This window comes from Neopsephotus bourkii, unplaced genomic scaffold, assembly GCF_033783945.1.
Source record: "Neopsephotus bourkii isolate Nb327-2 ecotype Australia unplaced genomic scaffold, CSIRO-AGI_Nbou_v1 NB_838, whole genome shotgun sequence".
NCBI lineage: Eukaryota > Metazoa > Chordata > Aves > Psittaciformes > Psittacidae > Neopsephotus > Neopsephotus bourkii.
Genome location: NW_026901334.1, coordinates 1,114,777 through 1,129,450, shown reverse-complemented (window position 1 = coordinate 1,129,450; position 14,674 = coordinate 1,114,777). Strand labels below are relative to the sequence as shown.

Below are 14,674 nucleotides of genomic sequence, written 5' to 3'. Positions count from 1 at the left end.
CTGAAGGTACTGTTCTTGGCAAAGACGTAGTGTGCTGGGTAGGGAAAAAGAAGAGAGGTGTGAAGATGCGGTGGACACCTTGTTTTCAATGGGAGAGTGGACCCCTCTCTGTTTCTCAATAGGAGCTGCCCGCTGCCATATCTGAAAATCTGACTCTTTTGTTATCTAATGGGAAGAGCAGCCCCTTTTTAGTGAAGAGCAGGCTCTGAAGTCAACTCTCTTGCAGTACTTTGATCTAAAAATACCGGTCTGTGTTGAGAAGAATGGACGAGGGAATTAACTCCTGTAATACGGCCTGTAGGAAATTACCTACAAGATAAGAGGTGACTTGATCTTTTTGAGAAAAAGACAGAAAAATGAGACAAGAAGAGACTTCCTTATCTTGAGGATGTTTGCTCTGAAGCATCATCTGGTGACTGCTTGAGTCTGCCTTGCAGGACCAGTCCACCACAACCGGCTCCTATGGCCAGCATCACTCACTTCCTTTCGTTTGGAGGTATTGGATTTACCAAAGCATCCCTTGTCCCTCTCAGTGTTCTGGGGCTTCTGTTGCCTCCTGGTTGCCTCCAGTAGCCTGCAGCCCCGTGATGCTGCTCCTGCTCACATGGCAGAGCAGGATGTGATCAGCCCTTCAATTAGGCAGAGATCTGAAAGGAAGAGGAAATCAAGATGATGAACCAGTGAGGAGCACGTGTGAGTCAGTATTAGATATCTGATGGCATCATGAGCAACGAGTGAGTCCTACTACCACTTTTGGAGGGTCCCAGCCTGTTTGCCTGCAATAACTAAACACATCTTCTAGGGGGAAACTGTGCTGCACTAATGAGGGGTGTTCACACCAACCAGGCTCTGTGTCTCCTTCAGGGTGCTCTGGTGCTCATCCATGAGGAATTTTTCACTATGCAGAGTACTGTTCTTCATTAAAATGGCCTTGTTAAATAGCTGTGAGGTTCCTCCACGCCTCCTTTGTGAAACTGATCTACTCCACAGCTGGCAGCTCTTTAGAGAAGGAAACAGGAGGTTACTGAACCCATTCATTTCTCACATGCACCCACGTTTCGGATGGCTGTGGAGATCCAGCTTTAAAGTCCTCTGCGAGCCCTTGGAATGAAGCGCACTTTGTGAAGACGTTGTAATTACGATGGGATTTAGGGGTGTGTGGAAATGAGTCATGGAGACGTTTCCCAGCCAGCAGGCTCTTGGAGCCAGGTGAGCTCTTCCCTGGAATGTGAAGCATGCGGCACGGCAACTGGGAGGAACAGGTTTGGCAGGACGCTTGAAGCTGTTCCCAGCAGACAGCCTCTTGAGAGCCACATCCCTGCTTTACCACCTCCCAGCCGGATGCTCCTCTCTGCCACACTGGCCCTGGCGAGCTGGAGAGGATGGACACGCTGCGAAGGAGCCTTTCCCGCTGGAAGAGGTACCACATTAAGGTGCACCTGGCCGATGAGGACCTGATGATGCCCCTGACGGTCAAGCCCAGGGACACGGTGATGGACCTACGGGCTCACTTGGTCCGGGAGGGCGTCACTTCCTGGAAGAAGACATTTTATTACAACTCCAGGCAGCTCGAGGAGCACGAGACTCTCAAAGAAGCCAATATCCAGAACGGCTCCGTCCTGCTTCTTGTCAGCAACAACAGGTAGGCAAGGAGCTCATCTGCAGCAGGGGCGGTGCGAAGGAAGGGCAATGCTCTGTGTACCTGAGCCACTCGGGGCTCTTCCCTGTTGGGGTCTGCAGAAAGCAGATCAGGAACTCAAACCCTGCCATTGCCAGCAGGTGGACTGAGATTCACGGCTCTTTATATCTGGACATGCTGGGGTGTGAAATAAGGGGGTTAGAGGAGGAGGAAGTCTGGTGGTGCTGCTGGCCTGTCTCTGATCAGGACTCACTTTGTACTATGTGGCCAAGCAGAGAGGGAAAGCCAAGAGGTGCAAAAGGGCAAAGGAGGTTGTGTGACACAAAGGTGGAGTGCTCTGGGAGCCTCTGCCTTGTCCTCGTTGTGTGGTGTTGAGCCTGGCTCCATCCATTTCTTCCTAGCAGACACTTTCTGTGAGCAGTGTGGGGTGGCCCAGTCCTGCTTTGCCAGGGAAGAGCTGTGAGTGCCGCCTTACAGAGGGTGCTGGACAGAGGCAGAAAGAGGCTGCAGCGTCCCAAAAGTGGCCAGGGTGAGGCTGGAAACTTCCAGGAGATCCAGTGCAAAGGAGATCAATAAATCAGGGCAAGTCTTGTGCTCCCGGGGGGATGAAAGCTGAACTGATGGAGCTGAGATGCGCTGGCCCACAGGACCAGTTAAGATTCAGTGGGGTGGATTTACGCCTGCCTGTGCTGTCTGCCCTATTGCCTGGCTGTTGCTGCCAGCATGATTAATCCTGTGAAGCAGTTTGGGGATCCTGGGTAGAAGAGGTGCACAGCAGAGCATGGGTGCGTTGTGTCTAATTCAGCTTTCTGAATCCTGAGCCCTCTGAGTTATGTGTCTCTGCTGACCAGAATTTCCTCTGCAGAAAAACCCGCACCAGACTTGAGTTCCTGATTATATGCCATGTACTGGAATGGTCCTATTTTCCAGTCCAGAGGCAGCTTGAAACCTCACACAAAGAAGATTTAATAAAGCATTTCCTTTCAGAGCTCAGCCAGACACAAGAGATTTCACACCGCTCAGCTAACTGCAAACCCCAAGTCACCCGTGACCCCTTTCTCCAACAACTCATTTCAGCCCTCTGATTAACTTGGCTCAGCTCCTCCTTTTCACCTTGTTTTTAATAGCAGGAGCATTTCTATTTGTTGTTGTTTCCACTGTTTGCTTTCCTACATCCTGCAGCCTGAATTTTGAGAGTAAGAAAGGATTTGGAGGGACTCAGTTGAAAGGCACAGATTGGTGCTCTTTTGACAGATGCGCCTTCCCACTTGCTGTCATTGTATCATGGTCCCCATGATATGTCTGAGACACGCTTTTATGTGGCTTTGTAGTCATCATCCTGCTTGGTACCTAGTCCTGGGTGAGCACAGCCTCTGTGACAGCACCCCATCACATCCCCAGCATGCAGGGGGCTGGTTTTTAGATGGCTCACCCCACCACTTCAATTGGGAGTTAGGAAACAGAGGTGGAAGGTGGTGTGTGCTGCGTTGCAACTGAGATTGCAGCACCATTTTGAGCCTTAACATTATTCAGCCAGATCCTTAGGTATTATAAATTCACATTGCTCCAAGTGTATCTGTGGAGCACACTGGTCTGTATCAGCTGGGCAGCAGTGTGCAAATGTGGGGAATACAAAGGGAGTAGCCACTTGGGATTGTTTAGGAGCCATAAGAGCACAGAGGAATAGAAAACACGGTGCTGGGTTTGCCCAGCAGCCCTGAGGATTTAAGTTGGTTTTAGTACTTGACCAACTCAGTGAAGTATGGACGCTCTCCATCAAAGGTCAGCATCTGCTCCTTGAGTTCTCCCTGAACATCTTGGTGTCTCCTACTTACTCTTTCGTACCAAGGTGCCAGCCAAGTAGAGCTGTATTAATTCCAGAAGTGGAGTTGCTCTGATGGCCAAGGTCTGCAGCTCGGTGTCGTGCCTATAAATATTAATGGTCACTCCGCATGCTGTGTGTTCCTACGAGGGGCTCACGGGAGAGTTTACTTTGAAGCAGAGAAAACATAAAAATGACCTTATTTTCCATCCCTCTGTTCCTCCAATGCCTTTATAGATAATTGGCATTTAGCAAAGGCCAAGTCAGCATTTCCACTTCTCATTTGTGTTTTCAGGGGTTTATAACTTAGTAATAAAAATTCACTTAAGGCTGCAGCTTGGCAGGAACGGGACCCACATCCCAGCTAATGCTGCCTATTCATTAGGACCTTAGCGTTTAAAAGTTCAAGCAAGCCGCTTTGGTGTTCAGTCAACATGACCTCTCACCCTGGGAGAACACACAGGCAGGCCAGAACTGGGAATATTGCATCCACTGAGGATGCAATTCCCCCTTGTGCAGAGCCTGTTTAATCGCATTACTGCTGCACTGATTCGAGATTGCAAGTCTGTTGCAAAGAGCAAAGCTGAGCAAAGAGCATGCTGCAGAACAGCTTCTAGCCCTAGAGAGCTACATATTACAATGACATGGTTATAAGTGGGTAAAACAAGCAAGGCAAGACTTGAAATGTGGAGGAACAAGCAGAGAGAGCAACCCTTCAGCGCGGTGGCCTTGGACCAGCTCTGATGTTCACACCATTGGTGCCCAATGCAAGGGGGGGGACCACTGGTGAGTCTCACCATGAGAACTGAAATGTGTTGCCCAGGGAGGTTGTGAATGCTCCATCCCTGGCGGTGTTCAAGGCCAGGTTGGATGAAGCCTTGGGTGGGATGGGGTTGGAGCTTGGCAGGGGGGTTGGAACTGGATGACCTTAAGATCCTTTCCAACCCAAACCATTCTATGATTCTAAGAGCGGCCACCCTGCAGAGATGCAGGAGCATCCAGGAGGGCCCGCAGCAGGCTCTCCCAAATGCTGCACTCTGGACCACGCCACGGCAGAACCTGTTTGGCTCGCTCTGGAGGTGATGCAGGGCCCCAGAGCCAGGGAGCTGCTGGGCTGGTCTGGTGGTGGTGGTGTGGGAGCTCCTGAAACTCACCTGGCTCTTCCCCAATCCTGGCTGTGAGCTGGGGAGCACCAACCAAAGGGGCCTCTCAGCAGGCACCCGGCAGCAGCGCTGGAGAGCGGGTGGGTGGCAGCAGCTCCTCCTTATTGATAATCCCTTGGCTCCGTTGTGATGCTCAGTGTTAGGGGGAGGGATGCTGGTGAATCCACTGCTTAACCCATGAGCACAGGATGTAAATGGGTGATCCAAGAGCAATCCTAGACATGCTGTGTGCCTGTCGCTGGCTGCTCCTAAGGACGTACAGCTCCAGTTGGATTTGGATGTGGTATAAGCACAAGCACATCAGCAGAGCCTTTGCACTTGTTTCAGGCTCCTTTCTTGTGCATTCACCTCAAGCAGTCAGACAAGGTCTGTAGTAATAAAGTGGTGCCTGGGCTGCTCTCTGTTACAGTGCTGGAGTACTGCACTGCACTTCTGGCCAAATCCAGATGCATTTCAGGAGCTACCATGTTCCTTGTGGGCCAAGACATTGGCCACTCAGCTACAGCACATGGGATGTCCTCAGTCTTTTGGAAGCCGGGGTTCATTGGAGCCAAGCAGCTACTGTTGTCACATATGGCTTGCCCAGTGAATGGAGTTCAGCAAGTCATTGGTGAATAGGTTAAATAAAGTAGATGGCAGCAGTGGGTTAAGCAGAAGTCTATTATCTGGAATCTATTGGTGTTGATTTTCTGCCCTGGAGCCACCTGAAAACATCTCTCTCAGGGCACTACCTCAGTTACCATAACAACTCATCTAGGAGCAGCTCCTGACAGCTTCCAGAGCAAACCAAGGCCCCCCATGCTATATGAGACACTCTAAGGTCAAGATAAGCCTCTCCAGGATGCACCCTCCTTGGCCACCCAGCCTCAGTGTGGCACTGGGTGCCAGTGCTTCTACAAGCTTTAATATGCTCAGGACCCCGTTTCATCCTTCAGAGGCTATGCAGCCTGGTTCTCCTTCCATTCAAGGAGCCGACACAGCAGCAAACCCATCCATCCGCCTTTGGGGAACCCAGCTAATTCCCTTATTGGCGTTCAGTTTCCAGTCTCTGATTTTTGGCCTCATAAATGAAAGCTGTGACTGAGCCACTTGTGTAAGGTCCGGTTTAGCTCATGCTAAGAAACTGCTGCCTGCATTTGGCTCCTGTGATGACATGAGGGTTAATGCTTGACACAGACATTTGGCAGTGGCTCACTCCAGGCTTATATTACTCCACTCTCCTGTCCCCCCTTCTTACTCCCACTGGACTTGCCTGAGAAGCAGTCACCAAGCACAGCACATGATGTTGGATCTCTAGAGACCAGACCAATAATGGGATCTGCACAGCTTGACCCTGAAAGCCAACGTTACAGCCCCAGCATGAGTTAAGCCCCTTGCACTGGGTTTCAGTGTGGTTCTGTGCTGCTGCTCCTTGCACTGACCTTGCAGCTCCCAGGGTTGCTCAGCAATTATTCCACAGCATGGAAGGGAGGTTTCTTTGCTCCCATCCAACTACTACAGACTTGCCCTGTTAAGCTTAGGCCTAGCAGCAGGCTCCAGGACACCTCACAGTGGGATAATGATCCTTTAAATAGCACTGGGAGTCTCTTTTCTCAGGGAGAACTCATTAAGTCCCTCACTACATGCTTAGACATATGTTAACCTGGTGTGGCTTTAACAGGCTCCTTCCACCTACTGGATAAATAACACTGACTTAAAAAGCATCCTCTTCGAGATGTGTTACTTAGGCAACAGCCAGGTAGGAGACTGGCTGCATCTCTGTGGCTGAAGGTACTTTTCATGCATATTACTCACAGGCCAAGCTCTCTGCTGCTGTAAACTCCTTGGAATCAGTTAAGTGATTGTGGAGTTCTGGAAGCACCAGTGCAGTTACTCTGCAGAGCTCCTGCAGTGTACAGGCCAGGAAATGACGCCTGTATTTAGCTCAGTTACTTACTGTTCAGCCCAAAAAGCTCATTTAACAACAGCAGAGCATCACATCGGCAGAGAACATGGTCTGTAGGTTCGGAATTCCTCCCCTGTGCAGTTGCATGGGATTGCAGTAGATAAAACTGAGCTAATATGTCCCATGGGGGGGTTTGTCTTGGCTCTAGGCAAAGAATTAATGAATGGAAAAGTACATCCTAAACTAGATTCTTTCCTGGAGTGATGTGGCATAACTTCCTGTTGTTGTGCTGATTCCTACCAGTGGGGAGTTTGCCTGGCTGGGAGAGATACCCTCTCCTGCGTCCTGGTGATGGATGGGCACATGTGCCCTAGGGTGGGTTCACAGCAAATCCTTCACTATTACAGCCCCCCGAACTTCCAAGTGAGGAGGCAAGTGCTGGAATATGAATCCTGTTCTGGGTCTTGCAGAAAACCCAACCAGTGACTGGCATCAGCCTAAGTAGACCCGTAGCATCCTTTGCTAGGACCTGATGGAACCCCCACCTCATAGACTGCGAACCTAAGCCCTGATGACACATTTGCAGCACAGGCTCAGTTTCTTGTCTGCATAATTGCAAGGAGCAATCAATTCACAGGAGTCAGAAGACTCAGCCCTGCACTTTCTGGCTTGGCTGGATGGGGAGGCTGCTGGGAGAGCTGCTGCCTACAGGCCACAAGTAGCTTGGTTGCAGTCCAAGCCATGATGTGAGCTCTCTAAGCAAATGCCAGCCCTGAAGAGGTACCCCCAGAAACGCTCAAGAGCTTCAGCCTGTGTTCTGCAGACTGCAGGGGGTAGCCCTAGATGGTTTCTAAGGGTCTTAAGATAAGTAAGTAGTCCTACTGCTGGTCAGCTTTGGTCTTCTATGCAAGGTCTGTAGTCCTGTTACAGAATCTTTTGGAACCATAACCCCAGAAATCCATGGTTTAAGTGCTGATGCATGGGGGTGAGTCTATCTTGAGTAATTCAAGCTCTGTCTCACTGCAAACATCCTCAAAGTGCTGCTAAAGCTAGAGGCTGCCCTTATTCTAAGATGCAAAATGGATTTCCAAGAACATGAGCTACCGAGGGAGAGCCTTGCTTATGGGAGGAAGGTTACCAGACTGTTGCAGGTTATCTGAAGGAGGGTGAAGGCATCTTTTGCAGCAGGATAAAGAGGTCTGGAACCCTTCAGGGAGCTCTACAGTGTGACTGGAAAAACACCCAGAGGATCAGATTTATCCTCTCCCCATGCCAGGGTCAGTGCCTCTGTAGCGAAATGCCATTTCTGATTGCATGTCTGTGGTGCTCCAAGTGTTTGCCTCTTTCTTACCCAGGTAATGCCAAAGAGCACAGCCGAAGCCATGAGAGATGGGAGCATGACAAGGGCTGAAGGAAAGCAGATGGAAGAGAGCTTGGCCACGGAAAGGCAGCCCCACCACCGGTAAGTCCCTCCCCGCACGCCGGCTCCAGGAGTGTTCAGAAGCAGCTCCCAGTGTTTTCAGCAGTGAATAATGCCCATGAATAACGAACCCAAACAGAACAACAAATAACGTTTCCTCATGCGCTCCCAGCTGCCAAAGAAGCGCGGGCAAGACTGACTCAGCTCCCGAGGGCAGTGAATCAGAGAGAGATGCCCGTCAAAGGGCGACTTCTGCCTGGGTGATGAAGCGAGAGGGAGCAGAGGTGGACTTTGCTTAGGGCCCGAGATGGGGACTTGGGACATGTGAGCCTCCTTCCGACCCTCCCAACGGCGATTCCTCAGTAAGTTGCTGATCTTGCCCTTTGTCTTCCTATGTGTAAGTCTGAGATAATTTATTCTTCTCTTTCTTCTACTCTCTGTCCATCCAGTTGTAGCTCGGGTTAGGGACTGTCCGGCTCCTGTACAGCAGGGCCCTCATTTCTAGGCTGAAGGTTCTGTACAGCAAATGAATGGTAAGAACACTATAGACAGTCCTGGAGCTTCACAGCCTTTATGTATCCAAAGGACAGAGACATTGTTAATGGCAACCACCTCACCTGACATTAGGGACCTATTATACACCAAAACTGCCTTATTTTTGAGCCAGGGTTTATAAGGCAAAGAGCATCCTTGTGTTGCCAGTCCCCCTGCTCCAGTAACTTCTGAACCAGTTGACCTGATTCAACCAAGTTGGAAAGACAGGTCTCACAGAGCCAAGATTCTTGCAATTTTCATTAAAACCCAGCAGCTGGGTAGAAGAGAGCCATTGGAGTTAATATCCTCCTGAAGGAAAGGGAACTACACCTCTTGCTCCCTGCCTGTTTTGAGATGCAGCAGCCAAGTGACCAGCTGGCATTTAGATACTGGCTGGTCAGTTGGTACCTGTCTAGCTTCAGACCAGCTCCTGTACTCTCTGCCCCTTGCCTGCAAAGCAAGAAGCTGTTGGAAGAGCTTTGCTGGGGAGGTCTGGAAGGGATACGGGTGCCCTGGGGATGTTACAGTGAGCTTGGAGCACCAAGAGAGGAGGAAATAAGAAGCAGTTGTAACACACAAATCAGAGGAGAACAGGTTTCACCAGTTCCCTGCTCACAGAACAACTCGATTTTTAGGTTCAATCTTATTTTCAGGACAAAATGGGTGTTTCTCTAACAACTACAGGGAATTTTAATGACCAGCAAATGTCTTCCCAGTGCCCCCAAACCTGCACTTTCTGGTTTTCAAGTGAAAAATGTGCCTCTCTGGACTTGGTTTTGGCAATGAGAAGACATTTGATTCTTTTTATTTCCACCAAAAGCATCTGAAGAAATGCTTTGGAAAAATGGGAGCTTCTCCTTTCCCATTGCTTTTTTTTTTTTTTCCCTAGGAACAAAACTATTTCCCCACGTACTTCCTTGGGCTTTGCACACAAAGAGATTCTAAGACGGATGAAGACGTGAACACAGTCACAGCTGAAGACCTTTGTGTCCGAGCACTGAGATGGATGCAGTGGGATGGGACTAAGCATGGGAAGGAGGAATGTGCCTTCCCAAGGTCACCCAGTGAGGCAGGCACCCAGTGGGCAGCGCTGGAGCTGTTGGCTCAGCATTTCTGCCTCTTGACCATGCCTTTGTCTGTCCTGAAACAAGGAGTTTCCTGGAGCAGAGCCAGGACGTTGCCGAGTGCTTGGAAAGTGCCTGGCGCAGCCCGAGGTGCAGTCATAAATAATAATTAAAATGATAATAGCATTATTAAAGCGGAGGCGTGCCACTGAGGATGGGACCCACTCAGCAACAGACCTAAACCTATGCCCCTCTCCTAGTAAATGGCCTGGTTTGCCTCACAAAGCCTGGGAGACCAGGATTTACTTCTCTGGAGCTGCCAATCACAGCAAAAGGCAAAATGACCCGAGCTGAATTAGGTCTGGTGTCTTCTCTAAGACCTCCTCCCTGTATTTGGCAGCTCTGGAAGGCTTTTTGAGCTCAGGGAATATGTGGTAAGAGGTATGTTAACTGGGGGGGGGGGAGCTGCCTGGACTAATGCTTTTTTCAGAGATAGGCCCTGATTGACACTTCCAATCTGCCTGACGATCTCTTATTCTAAGTGCAGTTGTGGCCTTTCCTCCCAGCAGGAGGAGCTGGCTTGGTTGCTGTCCCTCAACTGATGGATCTTATCATAGGGGAAAAAGAAGGAGAAAGGAAAAAGGCAAACCACGTGGAAACAGCCACAGGTACAGCATAAAGAGAGGTAAAACTCACTGGATCTATTTGAGGTAGTTCTTTTTCCCTCTGTGCCATAACCCAATACAGGGTATATGAGAAAAGAGGCAATGCCCTGAGGAACAAGAACTGACATCCTTCGCTTGACTGTGTTATGTTGTTGTTTCCCTTCAAGAGACTGTTTCATGCTTTGCAGATAGGATTGGGCCTGGGAAGTCAGTGGGACAACCTCTGGTACTCACTTGCTCTAAATGGCCTCTTCTACTGCCTGTCCTTCCTCAGCTGCCTCTTCCTCCTTAGTTTCAGGTACCCTCAGTGCTTGCGAAACGCTTCACACCACACTCTCAGAAGAGGTGACAGCTCCTCTTTACAATGCAATTTAGGCATTTGGGCTTTACCTGAGTCTGGCCAACACAAAGGTCAGGTCTCCAAATGAGCAGAGGCATGCTTGGAATCCTCTTGTGGACACAGGTTTAGGTGGCAAAATAGACCTCTTATTTGATATGTCCTGTCTCTCCTCACTCATCCAGGTCCATCTTTAGACTGCAGAGTACAGAGGCGATGGTGTATGTCCAAATGCCAGGAAAGATGCTGATGGTAAGAACTGCTCTGAAATGAATGTTTCCCTTGTTCTCTGTGAATGCAGGTGTGGACAAGACCAAAGACCAAAGTTAAAAGGTGCTTGAGCTCCTGTCTGCGTGCCAGCCTCAGTGTATTCTGAGATGGAGACATCTGCAACTTCACATGCTGTACTGTGGATGGGATTTCTTCTTCATCTTTGGGATCCTGCTGTTGATGGGGCATCCCGGGCAGGATTACCAACAGCACTGCACTCCACCTCCACCTTGGAGCTGCAGCCAGGCTCCCCCAGCCAGCTCCTTCTCTCCAGCATCACAAGACAAGCCCAGGCAGGCCATCTCCAGCAGCTGCTGTGCTTCAGCAAGGCAGCTCAGGCTGGGGCATGTTCCAGTGGCTCTTCTCCAGTCCCCAGTCACGGATGCATGGAGTGCTTCAGTTTGCAGGGCCATCAGCCTGGCAGCTCTCCTCAGCACTGAATTTACTCTGTTAAGTTACATCAGTGTCCTGCCCAGCGGGCATGGGGGAACCGGTGTAGTCTGTGAAGTCTGCCTTGAATTCGCCTGCTTCATTGCATTTCCTGCCCTGCCTTCTGCTCAATGAGCCTGCACTGGCTGTCTAGGGAATACAGAGGGATTTTCATATCCAGGCGAATCCAGTGGTGAGCTCTCAGGGCTCGAGCAGGCTGTGGCACATCTCCCTTGCGGCTGCTTCACTATGGGATTCCCTCCCGCAGCAGCACTTGCACACACTCCCCAGTCCATGGCAGCTGCACCACATTTCCTTGCACAGGGCTGTGCCACATTAACCCCTCTTAGGCTACTGCACGGCATTCCCTCCTGGAAGTGCTCCCTTCCAGGTGTTCCTGGTTTGCAGCCACACGTTTTCTGCGCAGGGCCACACGCTGCCTCCTGGGGCTCTGGCCCCATGGGGGCTCTGCTGTGCTACCTCCAACAGGATGCTGAGGCCAAATGTTACCTCCCAGGGGCTCCCAGAGCCATTGCGGGGGCTCCCTTCTCAAGGCTGATGCTCCCTTCTCAGACCTTTAGGCCATTGCGTTACTTCCAAGGGGTCCCTTCATCAAGGACAGCAGCACCATGTCACCTCGAAGGTGCTTTCAGGACGGCTATCAGAGAGCCCTGATGAAAGGGTTTCTGGCACTTGTGGCTAAGCAGGCTCCCACTGTCCTGCTCTTTTTGAGCTCCCGTTAATTCCTGGCAGTGCTGCTCAGCTGCTTAATAATCCAGTGTCAAAACCCTGGGGGAGCCAGGAAGGCTGCCTTTGGCTGGTCCCACCTATTTGGTGACATTGCTGCTTTACCTTGCCTGTTATAATCTGTATCAGATTGCTCTTTGCCTGCTAAAATGGACAATTAGGAGGCAGTTGTCATGCAAATCGCATGGTGGAATAAAAACCGTGGGGAACAACATCAGGAAGAAGCACTTCTGTCAGCTTTTGTTACTATGGGATGGGTCCTGCTCAGCTCCTGCTGGCTGGGAAGCATCAGCCAGAAGAGAACCTGGTGTGCCTTTGTGTTTTATAGGCGAGAGCTGCGGAGCTCTGGTAGTGTGTCTGTGTGCAAACCCAACAGACAGATTGCCGCCTACACTGGGAATTTGATGATTGCCTTGTTTTTTCCAGGCTCTGGTTTATGTACCGCAGGCCAAAGCCATGGGGTGATTTCCAGTCTTTCTGCACAGGGCTGAGATGCTGTGGGGAGGGAAGCAGAGAGATGCTGGCATCCCGATCTGCCACATCATGTGCTCTTCATACTGACAGCCTTGGAAGCGTGGTGGTGGCATTGGTGTCCTCGTGGCTGTTCTTGGCATTGTTGTCTTCCCATGTTTGGTGCTAAATGTTGTAAATGAAGAGAAATACCTAAATCTGTAAAGGAATGTAAAGTTCCAGTGGGATTAAACACACAGGAGTCCTTCAAATGCAAATGGAACAGGTATGTCTTCATTTGCAAAGGTAAAGCGATCTGCTGCTGATGTAGCTGGTTTTACTGCCTATCATCTTTGCATTTCCCCAGGCTCTGGGTAACAAGGACTCAAAGTGCATGTTTTCATAGCAAAAGCCATGTTTGAGAACTGAGGTGGAATATCCATACATATAAACCACTACAGCTGGCAGTCAGGAGGCCAGTGTTTTAAGGGGTAGCTGAGCTCTACACAACCTGAGATCCAGAGGGAGAATGATGCCTCTTCATATCCCATTCTAGAGGACAGCAAGGAACAAGGGTTGAGATGTTCTGAAGCCAGATGGATGAGCTGAGTTCAAAGTCTTCCTAGAAGCTATGGCAACATAGCTTGTACAGCTACTCAGAAAAGCCTTTGCAACTACCATAAATGACTCTAAATGGCCTTATTTTCCTGCTAGCAGTGAAATAAACAGCTTCAATGGGAAGGAGTAAATCCATTTGATTGCACATGTTGCTGGGAATAACCCTCTTAGTTATTAGTAATAACCCAATGTATTGCTAGCAGCATGGCCACCAAACCAGACAGCCTTATCTGCCAGAGAATCATTGTACTGCTCCTAACGTTTCCAATTACAGCTGAGCAAGGGAAGTTGGAAGGGCCTCGAGGGAAGAGGCAGAACGGAACATGGGAAACCTGGGTTATAAACAATGTGTGTGTCAAATGAAATCTATCAGGGCCATTATAGCTTTTGAGGGAGACTTCTGGCAGGTAAAGCTGAGCTCCTTCGGCTCCTTTCTTCTAAGCTAACACATGGTAGTTCTACGTTAGGTTATGAGATGATGGAGGTATTTGGTTGTTAGCTTACCTTCTGAAGGGAAGAGGGGCTTCTGCACCTTGTGTGTGTGAAGGTGTCAAGCTTGGGGCTCCAGTACAGGACTTAGATGAAAATCCTCCCTTGATATCAATGGCAAAGACGTGATCCCTTCACTGTGGCAGAGGTGTTCCCACATGGCAACGCCCTGGGAACTTCTCACTCGGAATAGACCAGATTCTACTCTCATTTATGCAATTAGAAATCCAGAGTAGCTCCATCTGAAACAACTGTTTTCATCCAATGCAAATGAGATCAAGATCTGGCCCAAGCTGTTTTTGTACACAATGGAAAGCGACTGAATTATGGAAAACAGGAAACAAATCTAATGTAAATCTAAATGGAAATATCATGCTCTCTGTTACATCAGAATAAATTGGAAGCAAGTCTGTTGATTCTAATGGAATTCATCTGGATTTACACCAGACTGTGGCTCAGCATTTGTCAGTTGGCTGCACACCGACATCAAAACGCAAACCATGCTCCCTCATCTGAATAGCTTTGAACAATTTCTTCCTTTTCCTTTACATTTAAGCAATTGCCTCTGCATCCTGATAGCTGATTAGCCTTTTCAAACAAATAAACCCCTGCAAACAGACATCAACAGACGAGCCCTGCTGTCGCTAGCGTTTTCACAATCTAAAGGATGAATGGGAAGTCTTAGAGTCACTTAAACTTGCTCCTGTTCCTCTGTGTTCACAATGTGGAGTGGTAGGATGGAGCTTGCGGGAGGACAGACCTTAGCAATGACTATTCTGATTTCCCCAAAGCATGTCAAATTCGTTGCCTCCCCACCAGCAGTGGTCAGGGCCAGCTATTTCCTAAGGATGCACAGGAGACCTTTCAGTAGATAAGCAAATTATTGTCATACTCCCAGCCTTGCTGTGCTAAGTCAGATGGGCAGAACGGAGCCATAATCCTCCCAAATGGATCTGATGGAAAGCTGTGGCACGCTCTGCTCCTGTAGGCAAGTTCCTGTGCTGCTCTGTGCCATTGTGCAGCAATTTGACTCCCTGGATGGGAGCTCCTGGGTGAGCACAGTGAGGAAGAGCAGAGCCACGTCAGCCCCTTCCCTTGGACTGCAGTTACCCAGCTTCTTGCACAAGTGAGTTCTTAATCTG

General features: G+C 49.6%; 2 protein-coding genes across 2 annotated transcripts in view; both read left to right on the top strand.

Moving 5' to 3' along the window:
* The window catches only part of EPS15L1 (epidermal growth factor receptor pathway substrate 15 like 1), a 216,548-nt gene that overhangs the window by 119,433 nt on the left and 82,441 nt on the right, over positions 1–14,674 (top strand). The window lies entirely within an intron of this gene.
* On the top strand, positions 16–11,550 carry TINCR (TINCR ubiquitin domain containing). Its single transcript, XM_061356117.1, has 4 exons — positions 16–1,642; positions 7,865–8,291; positions 10,097–10,212; positions 10,831–11,550. The coding sequence occupies exons 1-2, from the start codon at positions 1,383–1,385 to the stop codon at positions 7,866–7,868; spliced, it is 264 nt and encodes an 87-aa protein (XP_061212101.1). The 5' UTR covers positions 16–1,382; the 3' UTR covers positions 7,869–8,291; positions 10,097–10,212; positions 10,831–11,550.